The sequence below is a fragment of the Lissotriton vulgaris genome, chromosome 2_1, assembly GCF_964263255.1.
Source record: "Lissotriton vulgaris chromosome 2_1, aLisVul1.2, whole genome shotgun sequence".
In the NCBI taxonomy this organism is placed as follows: Eukaryota; Metazoa; Chordata; class Amphibia; order Caudata; family Salamandridae; genus Lissotriton; species Lissotriton vulgaris.
Window position 1 is genome coordinate 1,831,472,569 of NC_141687.1, and position 13,372 is coordinate 1,831,485,940.

The 13,372-nt window shown below is 45.9% G+C and overlaps 1 protein-coding gene across 1 annotated transcript in view; it reads left to right on the forward strand.

Annotated features, from left to right (window-relative positions):
• Positions 1–13,372, forward strand: part of ANP32A (acidic nuclear phosphoprotein 32 family member A) — a 158,474-nt gene that overhangs the window by 118,661 nt on the left and 26,441 nt on the right. The window contains exons 4-6 of the mRNA XM_086957965.1: positions 2,591–2,792; positions 4,850–4,947; positions 12,678–12,738. Of these exons, the coding sequence (XP_086814091.1) occupies positions 2,591–2,792; positions 4,850–4,947; positions 12,678–12,738 (361 nt within the window). The remainder of the gene's footprint in view (positions 1–2,590; positions 2,793–4,849; positions 4,948–12,677; positions 12,739–13,372) is intronic.

The window sequence follows — 13,372 nt, forward strand, 5'->3', positions numbered from 1 at the left end:
GACACCAGCAGATGCGGTAAAACACATCAATTTCCTGGAGTTGAAGACAGTTTTCCTTGCTATAAAAGCCTTCCAGACAAAACTGTACAACCAGAGGGTGTTGATCCAGACGGACAACACAACAGTGATGTTCTACATCAACAAGCAGGGTGGAACACAATCGGCCACGCTTTCGAAGCTGGCGCAGGAGATATGGACTTGGGCCATCCCTCTCAACATAGACCTGCTAGCCATTCATCTGCCAGGGAAGGACAACGTAGAATCAGATTGGCTCAGCAGGCAGACATCGGCAACCCACGAATGGGAGCTCAATGCACAGGAGACGAAAAGGCTGTTCGACAGGTGGGGGACACCGTCGGTGGACCTATTTGCAACACGCCAAAATGCAAAATGCAGAAGCTTCGCATCCAGGCTGCCCGGGGAGGGGTCCCTGGGGAATGCCCTATGGATAGACCGGTCGAGGACATTTGCCTATTCTTTTCCCCCAATACCGCTGATGCACAAAGTCCTCAGCAAGTGCAGAGCGAGCAACATGACACTGATACTGGTCGCACCACAGTGGGCCAGGCAGACATGGTATTCGCAGATCATGGAGATGGCACAGATTCGGAAGGAGAAAGAACCTGCTCACCATGCAAAACGGCCATGTGCTACACCCAGAGCCAGAGAGCCTGAGCCTGGTAGCGTGGCTCCTGAGGACATAGAAATTGCGCATCTGAAATTACCAGAGAGCACCCTGAGGGTACTTCGGGAGGAACGGAGGCCCAGCACGCAAAAGTGCTATATATCAAAATGGAAGAGATTCACTCTATGGTGCAGGAGAGAGAAGCTGCACAATAAGATGCAAAGGGACTCAACGGTGCTTAGATACCTCACCTCGCGCACCAACTAGACAGGAAACTAAGCTCATCCTCCTTGAGAGTTCACTTAGCAGCAATAGTCGCTTACACAAGAGGGGAGTCGTGTAAGAGTTTCTTCACCTCACAAGTAGTTAAAAGATTCCTGGAAGGAGCGAAGAGGATTGCGCCTCCAAAGAGGGGTCCACCACCTGCATGGAACCTTAACCTAGTCCTAACAGAACTGATGAAACATCCTTTCGAACCAATTCACAAAGCATCCCTAGAGAGGCTAACAATGAAAACAGCTTTCCTGGTAGCAATCACCTCGCTGCGCAGGGTAAGCAAACTTCAGGCGTTAACGATACAGGAACCCTACATCCAAATTCACAATGATAGGGTGGTAATGAGAACGGACCCACACTTCATGCCGAAGGTGGTGTCAGGGTTCCACATGAATCAAACTATACAAATACCAAGTTTCTTCCAGAAACCGACAACAAGCGCTGAACGAGCTCTTCATACCCTAGACGCCAGAAGGGCTGTCATGCACTACATTGAAAGGACAAAGGAACACAGGAAAACAAAGCAATTCTTTGTTTCCTTCGCAAAGAGCTTCATGGGAAAGCCAGTAACTAAAGGAACAGTTGCGAGATGGATCGCACAGACGATACAATTCTGCCACAAACAGGCAGGGGAAGAACTGGCAAGAGGGACATGAGCCCACTCTACCAGGAAAAAGGGAGCTACAATAGCTTTCCTGGCCAACACACCCATTCAGGACATATGCCTTGCGGCAACATGGGCTTCAGTGCACACGTTCACAAAGCACTACTGCGTGGATCTACAGATGAACAAGGAAGCACAAGTCGGACAAAAGGTGCTTCAACATATATTCAATAACTAACGCTCATCTTCCACCCAGACGCCACAAAAATGAGAAACCGCTACAAAGTCTATGCACAGCATAGTGAATCCAGACAGATTCACGCTGTAAAACGAATAGTTTCTTACCTGTCGGTGTAGTTTTGCAGCTTGAAGATCTTTCTGGATTCACTAGCGAACTCACCCACCTCCGCCAGAAAGATGAGGCTGGAGAGGAAGGGGGTTGAAAACACGGACAATTACTTGAACAAACAAACCTTGAAGGTTAAAGCGGTGAATGACTTACTAGAACATTGCCATTACTTCGGTAACAGAACGAACACGAGAAAAAAGAATCCGAAGATGGCGCCCAAGAGTGGGTGCTTCCGCAGGAAGCGCGCCGACGTCACCGGAAATGCACCAAAAGGTGAGACGTCGACGCCCACCTGGGCTAGGGGGGGGGGGGGGGGGGGGGGGGGAAACTACGATTCCGGAACCAACCACAAGACCGCGGATTAATGCACAGCATACTGAATCCAGAAAGATCTTCAAGCTGCAAAACTACACCGACAGGTAAGAAACTATTTGTTACGGAGGATGTGCAACTTCAGCATCATTATCTAATAAAAAGACTGGATTTGAAGCTCTGTAAGGGGAGTAAACTCACAGTATGTGAGAGAATAAAAAGGTAACTTCATTTTTGCTTTCAGTACCCTCATGTCGTATAGTGCTATGAAACGAGTAAAAGGTAATGGTGCTACATAAATGTAATAAACCCAGTCCATCTCTCATACTTTTAACATGATCTGAAGCCATCTGTTATGACTACATGTTCAGTTATGAGGATTAGGAAGTAAATGCGAGCTACAACTGGGTTTTTTTCGTTGCAGAAAAAATTAGAAACCTTGAAGAGCTTAGATCTTTTCAATTGTGAAGTTACTAACCTGAATGAGTACAGGGACAACGTATTCAAGCTCCTCCCACAGCTCACCTACCTTGATGGCTATGACAGAGACGACAAAGAAGCACCTGACTCAGATGCTGAAGGGTACGTGGAGGGTCTTGATGATGAGGATGAAGATGACGATGATGGTAAGTAGATTCCTTTACGTATTATTATTATTGGCATGCTTAATGTTTGTTTATTCCAATCCCCTTTTAGGTCGAGCCTAGGCAGCGTGTATGTGCTGTCTGCAAGACCTCTTGTTATCTCCACTATCGGCTTTTGGCATGCCCACGACTTGCCATTTGTTTGTTGTTGTGCCACTTAAAAATACAGGGTTTTTATTGGTGCATTGGGTCTGATTCTCCCGCCTTTGCGTGCTTGGGTCACGCCCAGGCGATTTCACTCATTGTGTGCTTGCGTTGGCCACCCGAATACGTCCACGGTTCCACCTGGTCATCCTGATCTGCCTTTTTATTTTGTAGGCTATCAACATTGTTTAAGGCTTTTACGGCCGTTTCACAGAGCAGTGCTCTGTTCGGCACCTGCAAAGTGGAATTTTTGGTACTTACTGTAGCATTGTCGTTTCCAGAACCCTACCAGTCCTTCTCTAGTACTGACCTATTAAAACATTTTCACATAGGACCAGTGCACCTAAATGAATCCTCTCAAAATGTCTCTGTACAGAAATTATTGCCCACAAAAAACGACACCAGACCCAAATAGAATGTGCTGCTGTACCCAGTGGGATCTACCTATAAAATGTGCATATCTTTTTCAATTGGATATTACTATGCTAATCCCCATCCAGTGTTCCAGGTCTGGAGACAATAGTGGTCAATCACCCCTTCCTGCTTTCCTTTTGCTCCCAACTCATTGACACAATCCATCTCACAACAAATGTACTCCTGCATCTTCCTCCTCATTTAAACATAGGGTAGTGGCCTCATTTTCCGATTGACCAACCTACCAAGTGCCCCATGAGACATATTTGCTGTGCACGTTATGTAAGTAAAGTCAAGTCACTTAATGCCCGCCCCTTCAGCAGCTCTACCTGCTTCAAAGCTAATGTGATCTTTTCCATTCATGAAGTTTACTGCAGCCCCTTCTTCCTCCTCCCTCTGCTGCACCATCTAACTCTTCCAAAACTCTTGAACACGTTCAACCAACACATCTCTATTCTAAAGATCTCTGCTACATATTTCATTCTGTCTTCCGTATAAAGTTCTGCAAGAATGCACTCTCCATCGCCTCAGCAGAGTCTCCTATTTTCATCTACCCTAACTGATCCCCTTTGAACATTGCGGTATGTAATATGGTCGATCACAACAAACATCTGAACGCACCTTTTATCTTGGACGTCTCCAAGTTGGGCTTTGCACAGTTCTCTTACGTCACCAGTTGTAATCTGTGCCATGTTTTCGGTCAACTCTATCCCCACCCCTCAAATTTTCCTAAAGCCCTGTTGCGGATGTTTCCCAAATCTTCATTTGCTTTCCCTGACACAGACGCGCTCCAATCCTGTATGATAGAATTCATTGGTCATTCAACGCTGGATGGCCAAAACCCTTCAAAAATTGAAATCATGTTTCCCTTCTCTAAGTGCTCTGGAATAGTTTCATATTGCTTTCCTTCATATTTTGTCAGCTCCTGTACGTGCAGTTTGAGACTTTACTTTTTTTGCCACCAGAGCCAACTTAAACTAGTACTAACTGCAAAACATCCTCAAGTTATATCCACCTCATCTTCTATGCAACCCCAAAAAAACTCACATATTCTAACCATTTTCAAATTGGCTACAGCAGTAGCCTTCAAAGTGTCACTTCTTGCTCCTTCTTACAGCCCCTTAGTAAAGTTAGCTGTTTTGCTACCCACACCATCGTCATCTCCCACCCTCTGAGATCACCTCTCCCAACAACTTCTGAACAGGATTGCTTATAGTCTTTCACATGTTCCTGTACAAGTTCTTGAGTTCGGTCTTTAACCCATTGGCTGCTGCTGTTGGCCAACGGCCATCGCGAGCACTACCTCTGTAGTGCTGCGCACGTCCGTTGGCCGACGCGGCCCGACTGTTTCTTAGAACGTTCCGCACTTGCGCGGAACGTTCAGCGCAGCTAACGGGTTAAACTTGAAAATGGCCAATTTCCATCCCTCCTTTTTCAAGAAGTTCTATGAATGATCCTTACTATTTTTACTGCTTATACAGAAGAAGAGTACGATGAAGACCTACCGCCAGGTGAAGATGATGACGACGACGAGGAGGATGAAGAGGCAGAAGAAGAAGAAGTGAGCGGGGAAGAAGAGGTATGTATTGATTAGTGATATTTTTATTGTCCCTGTAAAATGTTACCGGTGGTGGAACTGACATAGCCACCTGTCATGCCAGTCCGCTCTGTATGCAGACGTTATGAGCCTGCTGTGGCCAATGTACTGCAGTCGATAAAAATGAATGAGGTAGCTCTCTTCTTCCTTGATTGATTCTTTCAGTCACTGTCATTCTCTTTTTCAGTTGCACGTTTAATCAGTCTGAACCTTTCCTCGCCACACCATTACTTGGTACCTGTATTAGCTGTCTCTGGTGAGCCAAAGGATTAAATTAGCATAGGGTTGGAGTTTCCCTCTCATCCTCTATGGTAGGGTTGATGTATGCTAATGGGTTCTGTAAGGAGCGGCACTTGTGGTGAGTACAAGGAGTTGGCACTAATGGGATGTGTGACAAATAGGCATGTACTGTGAGAATTTGATGAGCGATACACAAATCTGGTGAGCAATGAGAAGTTCCCGTGGGTGGACAGTTACAGACTTGTGCTCATGGGCAGTGTGGAGAGTGAGAATCTGGAATTGCTGATCAGTATGCCAAACGCAGGGGAATATGAAGGGTGCACATGAAGAGCAGAATGAGAATTATGGGCAGTATGAGAAGCTGGCTTTTATAAGCACTGTTTTCAATTTGAAGGCATACTGAGAAACTTATCATGGTGGGACATTTTAGTTGGCATTTATCTGAAGTACAATACCCTAGCTTTGTTGTGTAGGTCTTCAGTTCCCAGTGCTTCTGCCTGGTATATTTCACTAGAACCTCATATACATCTGATAGTCGAACAAGTGATGTGAAGAAAATGTTTATTGTGTGGGCTTAAAAAAATCCTCTTTTTTAGGGTAAATGGGACGTGACTGCCACATTACTCACATTAAGTTCTCCAGTATTAGGGGTGTCTTTCATAGATTCACATGCTTGAATATTCCCCGTCGTCGAAGTGGGAGTCCCACGGTACATAAAATAGCAATAACATATGCATGTATACATGAAAAATATCATAAATAAAAATATACATACATATACTGTAATAAAATTGTAAATTCTAAAAGTACCATAGAACATAATAGGCCCATTGAAAAGCCTAAGGGAGAGCTCACTTTAGTAGCATATTAGAGTCATTATGTGTAGGTTCACATTCCAGCCAATCAGGCTGTAGCCTCCGCTAGAACCTTCTCCTCAGAAGCCCAAGTCCTCAGATTTTCTACCGCACGTCGTGTGAAGGGAGTCTCCCTGAGCTCCGCTCAGTTTTCTTCAACTCTAGCTGTTTATTTCTTAAGAAATGTCTTCAAATAAGAAATCTTTATTTAAAGCCTGCCCTTCTTGTGGTAAACTGCGCCTTTTCCATGAGGATCCACACTGTAAATGCATTTACTGTCTCTACCCAGACCATGAGGTGAAAAACTGTAAGTACTGTCGCACTTTTCCTCCCAAGACTCTGAGGGATAGAGAGGCCCGTCTCCTTCTGTGGCTACAGAAGTTGAAGGCTTCAGAGTCTGTGGTTTCTGAGGTAGAGAGTTTGTCATCTGGTGTTTCAAAATCCTCTCAGAAGCGTGGGCCTGAAACTGAGGTTCCATCTCCTTTTCTGAAGAAGAGTAGACTGTTGGAATCCTCCAGGATTGTTCCCCCACAGGGCACGTCTACGGGACCTGGTTCTCTGACCTAGTTCTCTGACGTCTGCGCCCAAAGCCTTGCCTTGCCTTCCACTTTAAAAACTGGCATTGGCTCGTCGACGCGTCTGTCGACGACGAAGTCAGTGTCTGTAGCCTCTACGTCGACGACGACATGTACTATGTTGACCAGTACTGCGTCGACGATGATCACCTCGTCGACGACAGCCCAAGAGGTGAGACCCATTGCTTCTATTGTGAAGATCTTGTCGACGAGTGTCAGATCAATACCGTCGACGAAGAAGTCATCGTCGACGCTTCCCTCGTCGACGCGAACACCGTCGACGAAGATCAAGTCATCTTCTAAAAGCAGCTCGTCGACGGGCCCATCATCGTCGACGGCCGTCTCGTTGTCGACGCCTCCGTTGGCGGCCATCATATCATCGTCGACAAGTAAGGCTCCAATCTCGTCGACGGACAAGAAATCTTCGTCGACGAAGAAAAAGCCTTCAATTTCAGCGTCGACTACATCTATGGCGACGACGCAGACGCCTCAGGTTGGTTCTAAGACTGCCGCAGTTACGTCAACGGGCTCGTTGACGTCTCATCAACCTTTGGCCACAGCTGCCATTTTTACAGTGGTTACTGCTTCTTCTTTGAGGACAGTACCTCTCATTCAACTGAGTCCAGTAAGAAGTGGAACTCGTCTTCCAGACCAATTGTTTCAGTCTGGTGGGAAAGAATCCGGAAACGATTCAGATGTGGAACAACTATTCGGACAAGCATCTAGTCCATCTGATTTGCACATTAAGTGCCAGGAGTATAGTGATGAGGATGACGAAGAAGAAAACGTCGAAGATGGGAACAAATTATTTCCTGTTGAGGAATCAGACCCAGTTACTTCGGAGCCGGTTACGCAAATACCATTATCTTTGGTCATGAATCTGCAGCACATGCTAGATGACTAAAACGCAGGTTCCCTCCATCTACACCTGCCTCTCCAGCATCACAATTTCCTCCACAGCCTCAACCTCAACTTCCTCAAGCACCTGCACCTGTTCCACCCACGTCACCAGGGGGTACTCGTCCTGACACCGACAACGAGGATCCTGATCCTCACAACACTGATGACGACGACAGTGACGTCGATATGAATGAGTGGGACAATTACAGGGCTCAAACACCTTCCACTCAGCCCACCTCACCTCTTGCATCGCCTCCAGTGGACATTGCAAATTTCCATAATTTGATGGTCCGTGCTGCAAAGCGTTTTCATCTCACTGTCGAAAAACAACAACATGAAAGTGAATGCTTCTTGTATGATTTTAAGGACCTTTCCCAAAGGCAATCCCACACAATACCAATCATTGACTTTATTTGGCAGGAGGGCCTTAAGTTAATGGAACATCCAAATTCGGTACCTGCAGTCTTGCCCAGATTAGACAAGAAATATAAGGCTCCGGCGTCTGCCCCGGCCTGTTTGGTGTCACAACCGAAGATTCGGTTATAACTCAGGCAGCACAGAAAAGATCCTGCAATCCTGCTACACCGCTCACGTCTCCTCCTGAAGGCCGCAAGTTGGATTCTATAGGCAAAATATTTACAACATTGGCGGCTACTACTGTGAGGGTGGCTAATACCTTGGCTATTTTGGGCCGTTACGACCGCCAGATGTGGTCCGAGATTGCCGCACTGATTCATCAAATACCCGAGGCCATTCGTGCAGAAGCGCAGGCCATTATTCAGGAGGGAGAGATAATTTCATCCGAAATTATTGAATGCGCGCTCGACATTTCCTCCACAGGCTTTCGTCAATTGGCTGGGGCTGCAGTCTTGAGGCATCAAGGCTGGTTGAAGTCTACCACCTTTCGTCCAGAGGTACAAGCAAAAGTCCTGGACTTGCCGTACGACGGGGAGTCGTTGTTTGGCAAGCATGTAGATGATGCACTTGAGGCGATAAAAAAGGACACCGACACTGCAAAGTCCTTAGCCACCCTCCAGTACAAGAAATGGCCCTTTCGGGGGGCACAAGGTAGAGGCGGAGGTTCCTCTACTTTTCGAGGATCAGGTCAATATCGTTCGTACAACACCTACAACGATAACCGGCAGAGGGGTTCCTACCAATCCCAGAATCGTCAGTCCTCCACCAGACCATACCAACGGAAAACAACATATAGAGGTGGCGCAAACAATAAAAAGCAGTGACAGTCTCAGTTCCTTTCTTCTGCCGACTGTAAATCTTGGAGGTCGCATCTCAAGGTACTTTTACAAATGGTCCGAAATCACCTCTGACCAATGGGTCCTGGACGTTATCTCCAAAGGACATACCCTGGAGTTTACAAAATTCCCTCCCACTCGTCCACCTTCGGGGCCACCCTTTCCCCATCTCAAAGAACTTTTGGCCCAGGTAAAATTGATGATCAAAAAAGGAGCCATCAAGGTAGTGCCGCAAGGTCAACGCGGCAAGGGGTTTTATTCCCGGTTCTTCTTAGTCAAGAAAAAGTCGGGAGAATGGCGTCCAATTTTGGATTTACGGGCCCTGAACAAATTTATCATTTCGAAAACTTTTCAGATGTTAACGCTTCAAAATCTGATTTATCTCAATCCAGCGGAATTCTTTTCAACGATCGACCTCCAAGACGCATATTTCCATGTGCCAATTCACCCCAGACACAAGAAGTATCTACGCTTCACAGTCGGACAGCTGCACTTCCAATTCAAAGTCCTATCATTCGGCCTTCGATCAGCGCCGAGGGTCTTTACCAAGATCTTGGCCCCGGTAGCTGCCTTCCTGCGTCTGCAAGGTGTCCAATTTTATCCATACCTGGACGACTGCCTTATCGAGGCCAAGACATTTCATCTGACGGAGCAGCACACTCAGCTCTGCGTCTCCCTTTTCCAAACCTTGGGGTCTTCAATCAATTGCCAGAAGTCACACTTTCATCCGTCGCAAAGGCAAGATTTTCTCGGAGCCTTGCTAGATTCTCAGCGGGGGAAAGTGTTCGTTTCCAAAGAAAGACAGGACCGCATGGTAAAGATGGTGCAATTCCTACAGTCAAAACTGTACGTTTCTGTTCAATGTTCAAATCATTCCTTGGCATGACTTCCTCGTGCATCCAAATTATCCCCAATTGCAGATTGCACATGAGGACTCTACAGGAGGAATTAGACAAACAGTGGAAAGAGGTGTCAGGGTCATTCGAGGACAAGGTCCTTCTAACACCTCGCATCCAGAAAGCGCTGGAGTGGTGGGCTCACCCTCCAAACATATCTACGGGCCGTTCATTCCAAGACAAACCTCCGACTCTGACGCTTACAACAGACGCGTCTCTCGAGGGATGGGGAGCGCATCTCGACGGCATGTCTGTAAAAGGAAAGTGGACGGCGACCCAACGTACTCGGCATATCATTCGCCTGGAACTCTTGGCGATTTTCTTGGCCCTGAAGTCCTTCCAGAGGTTAGTGCAGGTACACACTCTGTTAGTGAGGACAGACAACACCACCAGCATGCACTACCTCAACAAGCAGGGCGGCACGAGGTCTCTCCTGCTTTCACAACTGGCACAAGAAATATGGGATTGGGCGATTCAACATCAAATCCATCTCACAGCCATCCATGTGCCGGGTGTGGCCAATGTTCTGGCGGACTCACTCAGCCGGGCGTCGTCAGATAATCACGAGTCGGAACTCAACTAACCAACCGTCGATTTCATCTTCCAGCGGTGTGGCCAGTCGGATCTTTTCGCGACTGCTACCAACAGGAAATGCCAACGCTTTGCAAGTCGGCATCCCCACAGAGAGTCGAGCGGAAATGCATTTTCGATCAATTGGTCGAACTACTTCATCTACGCTTTCCCTCCACTTCCTCTAATTCCTCGCCTGTTACACAGGATGAGGTTTCAACCTTGCCGCATCATCCTGATTGCACCCAAATGGCCGAGGCGTCCATGGTTCACGGACCTGCTCCTATTTTCACAGTCCGACCCAATACCGCTTCATCCTCTACCTCACCTCCTCACGATGAAGCAGGGACAAATCTGTCACCCAGATCCGGCATACTCCAACTCCATGCCTGGAACCTGAATACAATGAATTTGCACGTCTAAATATCGACGAGGACTGCAGAGAGGTGTTAGCGCGCGCTCGCGCTCCATCCACCATTAAGACCTATCAATTAAAGTGGAAACGTTTCTGTGTCTGGTGCCGCACTAAAGATTTGGACCCCATGACTGCAAAACCTGAACAGATCTTGCCTTTCTTTTTATCTCTGGTGAGATCAGGACTTTCACACTCAACTCTTAAAGTGTTTCTGGCGGCGATTTCCCGTTTCCGTCATGATGGTTCTACTTCTCTATGTTCCTCGAGAATCATTAAGCAATTTTACAAGGGCCTTTTTAGGATGTTTCCACCTATCCATCGCCCTCCTCCAGCTTGGCGCTTAAATTTGGTCTTGTCTCAACTGCTTCTACCTCCATTTGAGCCTATCCACTCTGCAAGTCTAAAATTTCTCACATGGAAAGTTGCTCTTTTGCTCGCCTTGACATCCTCGAGGCATGTCAGTGACATCCAGGCATTTACCATACAGCCTCCTTTTCTACAATTGTCCAATCAGGCTGTGACATTGCGAACTAATCCTAAATTCATCCCGAAGGTTCCCAGTGACTTTCATCTCAACGAACCCGTAATCCTGAAGACTTTCTTTCCTGCTCCGCAAACTTCAGCTGAGCGGTCATTACACTCATTGGATGTGAAACGTTGTCTCAAATTTTACATTCAGCGAACTGCAACTGTCAGAAAGTCAGATCAATTGTTTGTGGCGTATGGCCCAATTTGCAAAGGACAACCTGTTTACCAAACAGACCATAACAAGATGGATATCTTCTACCATATCCTTTTGCCACCAACGGGCTGGGAAGCCCCTTCCTGCTCCAGTTCGTGCTCACTCAACTAGAGCGGTGTCTACTTCTGCTGCCCTTTTTGCGGGGATAACCCTGAGGCAGATCTGCAGAGCTGCTACTAGGTCGAGCAGCCATACTTTTACAAAACACTACTGCCTGCAAATCACAGACGCCGCGGATGCGGCAGTAGGTCAAGCGGTGCTGCGGAATCTTTTCCAATAAAGGTGAGCCTCTGTTGCTACCCGCCTCCAGTCATAAAGGTTTTTTCTAATAATATTTAATGTTCATTGCATTTTGACTGATATGTTTACCTTACTTGCTTTGGTATATCACCTTTATGACTTATGTGATGATTTACTGCTTTCTACTCTTATTCAAGCATGTGAATCTATGAAAGACACCCCTAATACTGGAGAAGAACAAAAGTTACTTACCTGTAAACTGTGGTTCTCCAGTTTTGGTGTCTTTCATAGATTCACATGCGACCCTTCCATTCTCCCCTCAGAGGCTCTCTTCTCCTCAGGCACTTTTACTTACTTTGTGCTACGAAAATCTGAGGACTTGGGCTTCTGAGGAGAAGGTTCTAGAGCAGGCTACAGCCTGATTGGCTGGAATGTGAACCTACACATAATGACTCTAATATGCTACTAAAGTGAGTTCTCCCTTAGGCTTTTCAATGGGCCTATTATGTTCTATGGTACTTTTAGAATTTACAATTTAATTACAGTATATGTATGTATATTTTTATTTATGATATTTTTCATGTATACATGCATATGTTATTGCTATTTTATGTACTGTGGGACTCCCACTTCGACGACGGGGAATATTCAAGCATGTGAATCTATGAAAGACACCAATACTGGAGAACCACAGTTTACCGGTAAGTAACTTTTGTTCATATTTTAGTGATCACTGATTTCTTAATAATGTGAGAAACTAGTTCTTAAGATACAAGCTGGAATTTTCATTGAACGCTCGTGTGGGTTAGACACATTCTACATTTTTCTTTGTTTTCAATAATGGCCCTTAGTTAATATTTGGTTTGCTTATTTAGTGTCTTATAACATAGTGCAGATTCCTTAGACCTTTAGTAGGAATCATTGCCAAGCATGATGATGTGGCTAACTTCCTATGATAAATTTATGCTGCACAAATTTAGTAGGACAGTTCTTTTCTTACAGCCTCTTGTGCTTTTTCCCATAATAGGAAGATGATGAGGATCTCAAAGACGGTGACATAGACGAAGATGAAGATGAGGACGAAGCTGGTATGTTTGTGTTCACTTTCATTCTGCCCTGCTCCTTCTGGGTATTTATATTGGTTCTTAATCAGTTTCAGCCCTCAAATTATGAATTGTTGAGGGGTGTGTCGGATACTGGTTCCATAGGACTGGTAAACTTGCTTGTAATTAAAACAAGTACTGCAATACAATATCTGACTGTAGCCTTATTTTCCATCTACTGTGTGTGGCATTTCCCAGTGTAAATATTTTAAATTGTTAAATGTTTTGTAATGGTTTTAACTGTTCCAGCATCACTTACCATTCATTCAGTCCCTACACAATCTCTACATTTACTCACCAAATCTGCTAATGGCTTGTGTACTTTTGGATACTGTTCAACAGCATTTGTTGTCGAAATGTTATTGGTAAAAGTGCAAAAGTTGGAATCCAATTTACTGGATCCCGAGACCTAGCTCAAGTTGAGGCAGCTGAACCAGTTGTTCAGTGTAACCTTACAGGAAAGAAAAATGTATTTCTAGTGTCCCCTCACTCACCGGGGTTGCCCCACGGTGACATGCTTCATCATAGGGGCCATCCCAGTTCTCTACGAAAAGGGGCGTGCTACGACTCACGAACTACGCAGGAGCACTTAGTAGTAAAAGACTATGTGTGGTGTAAA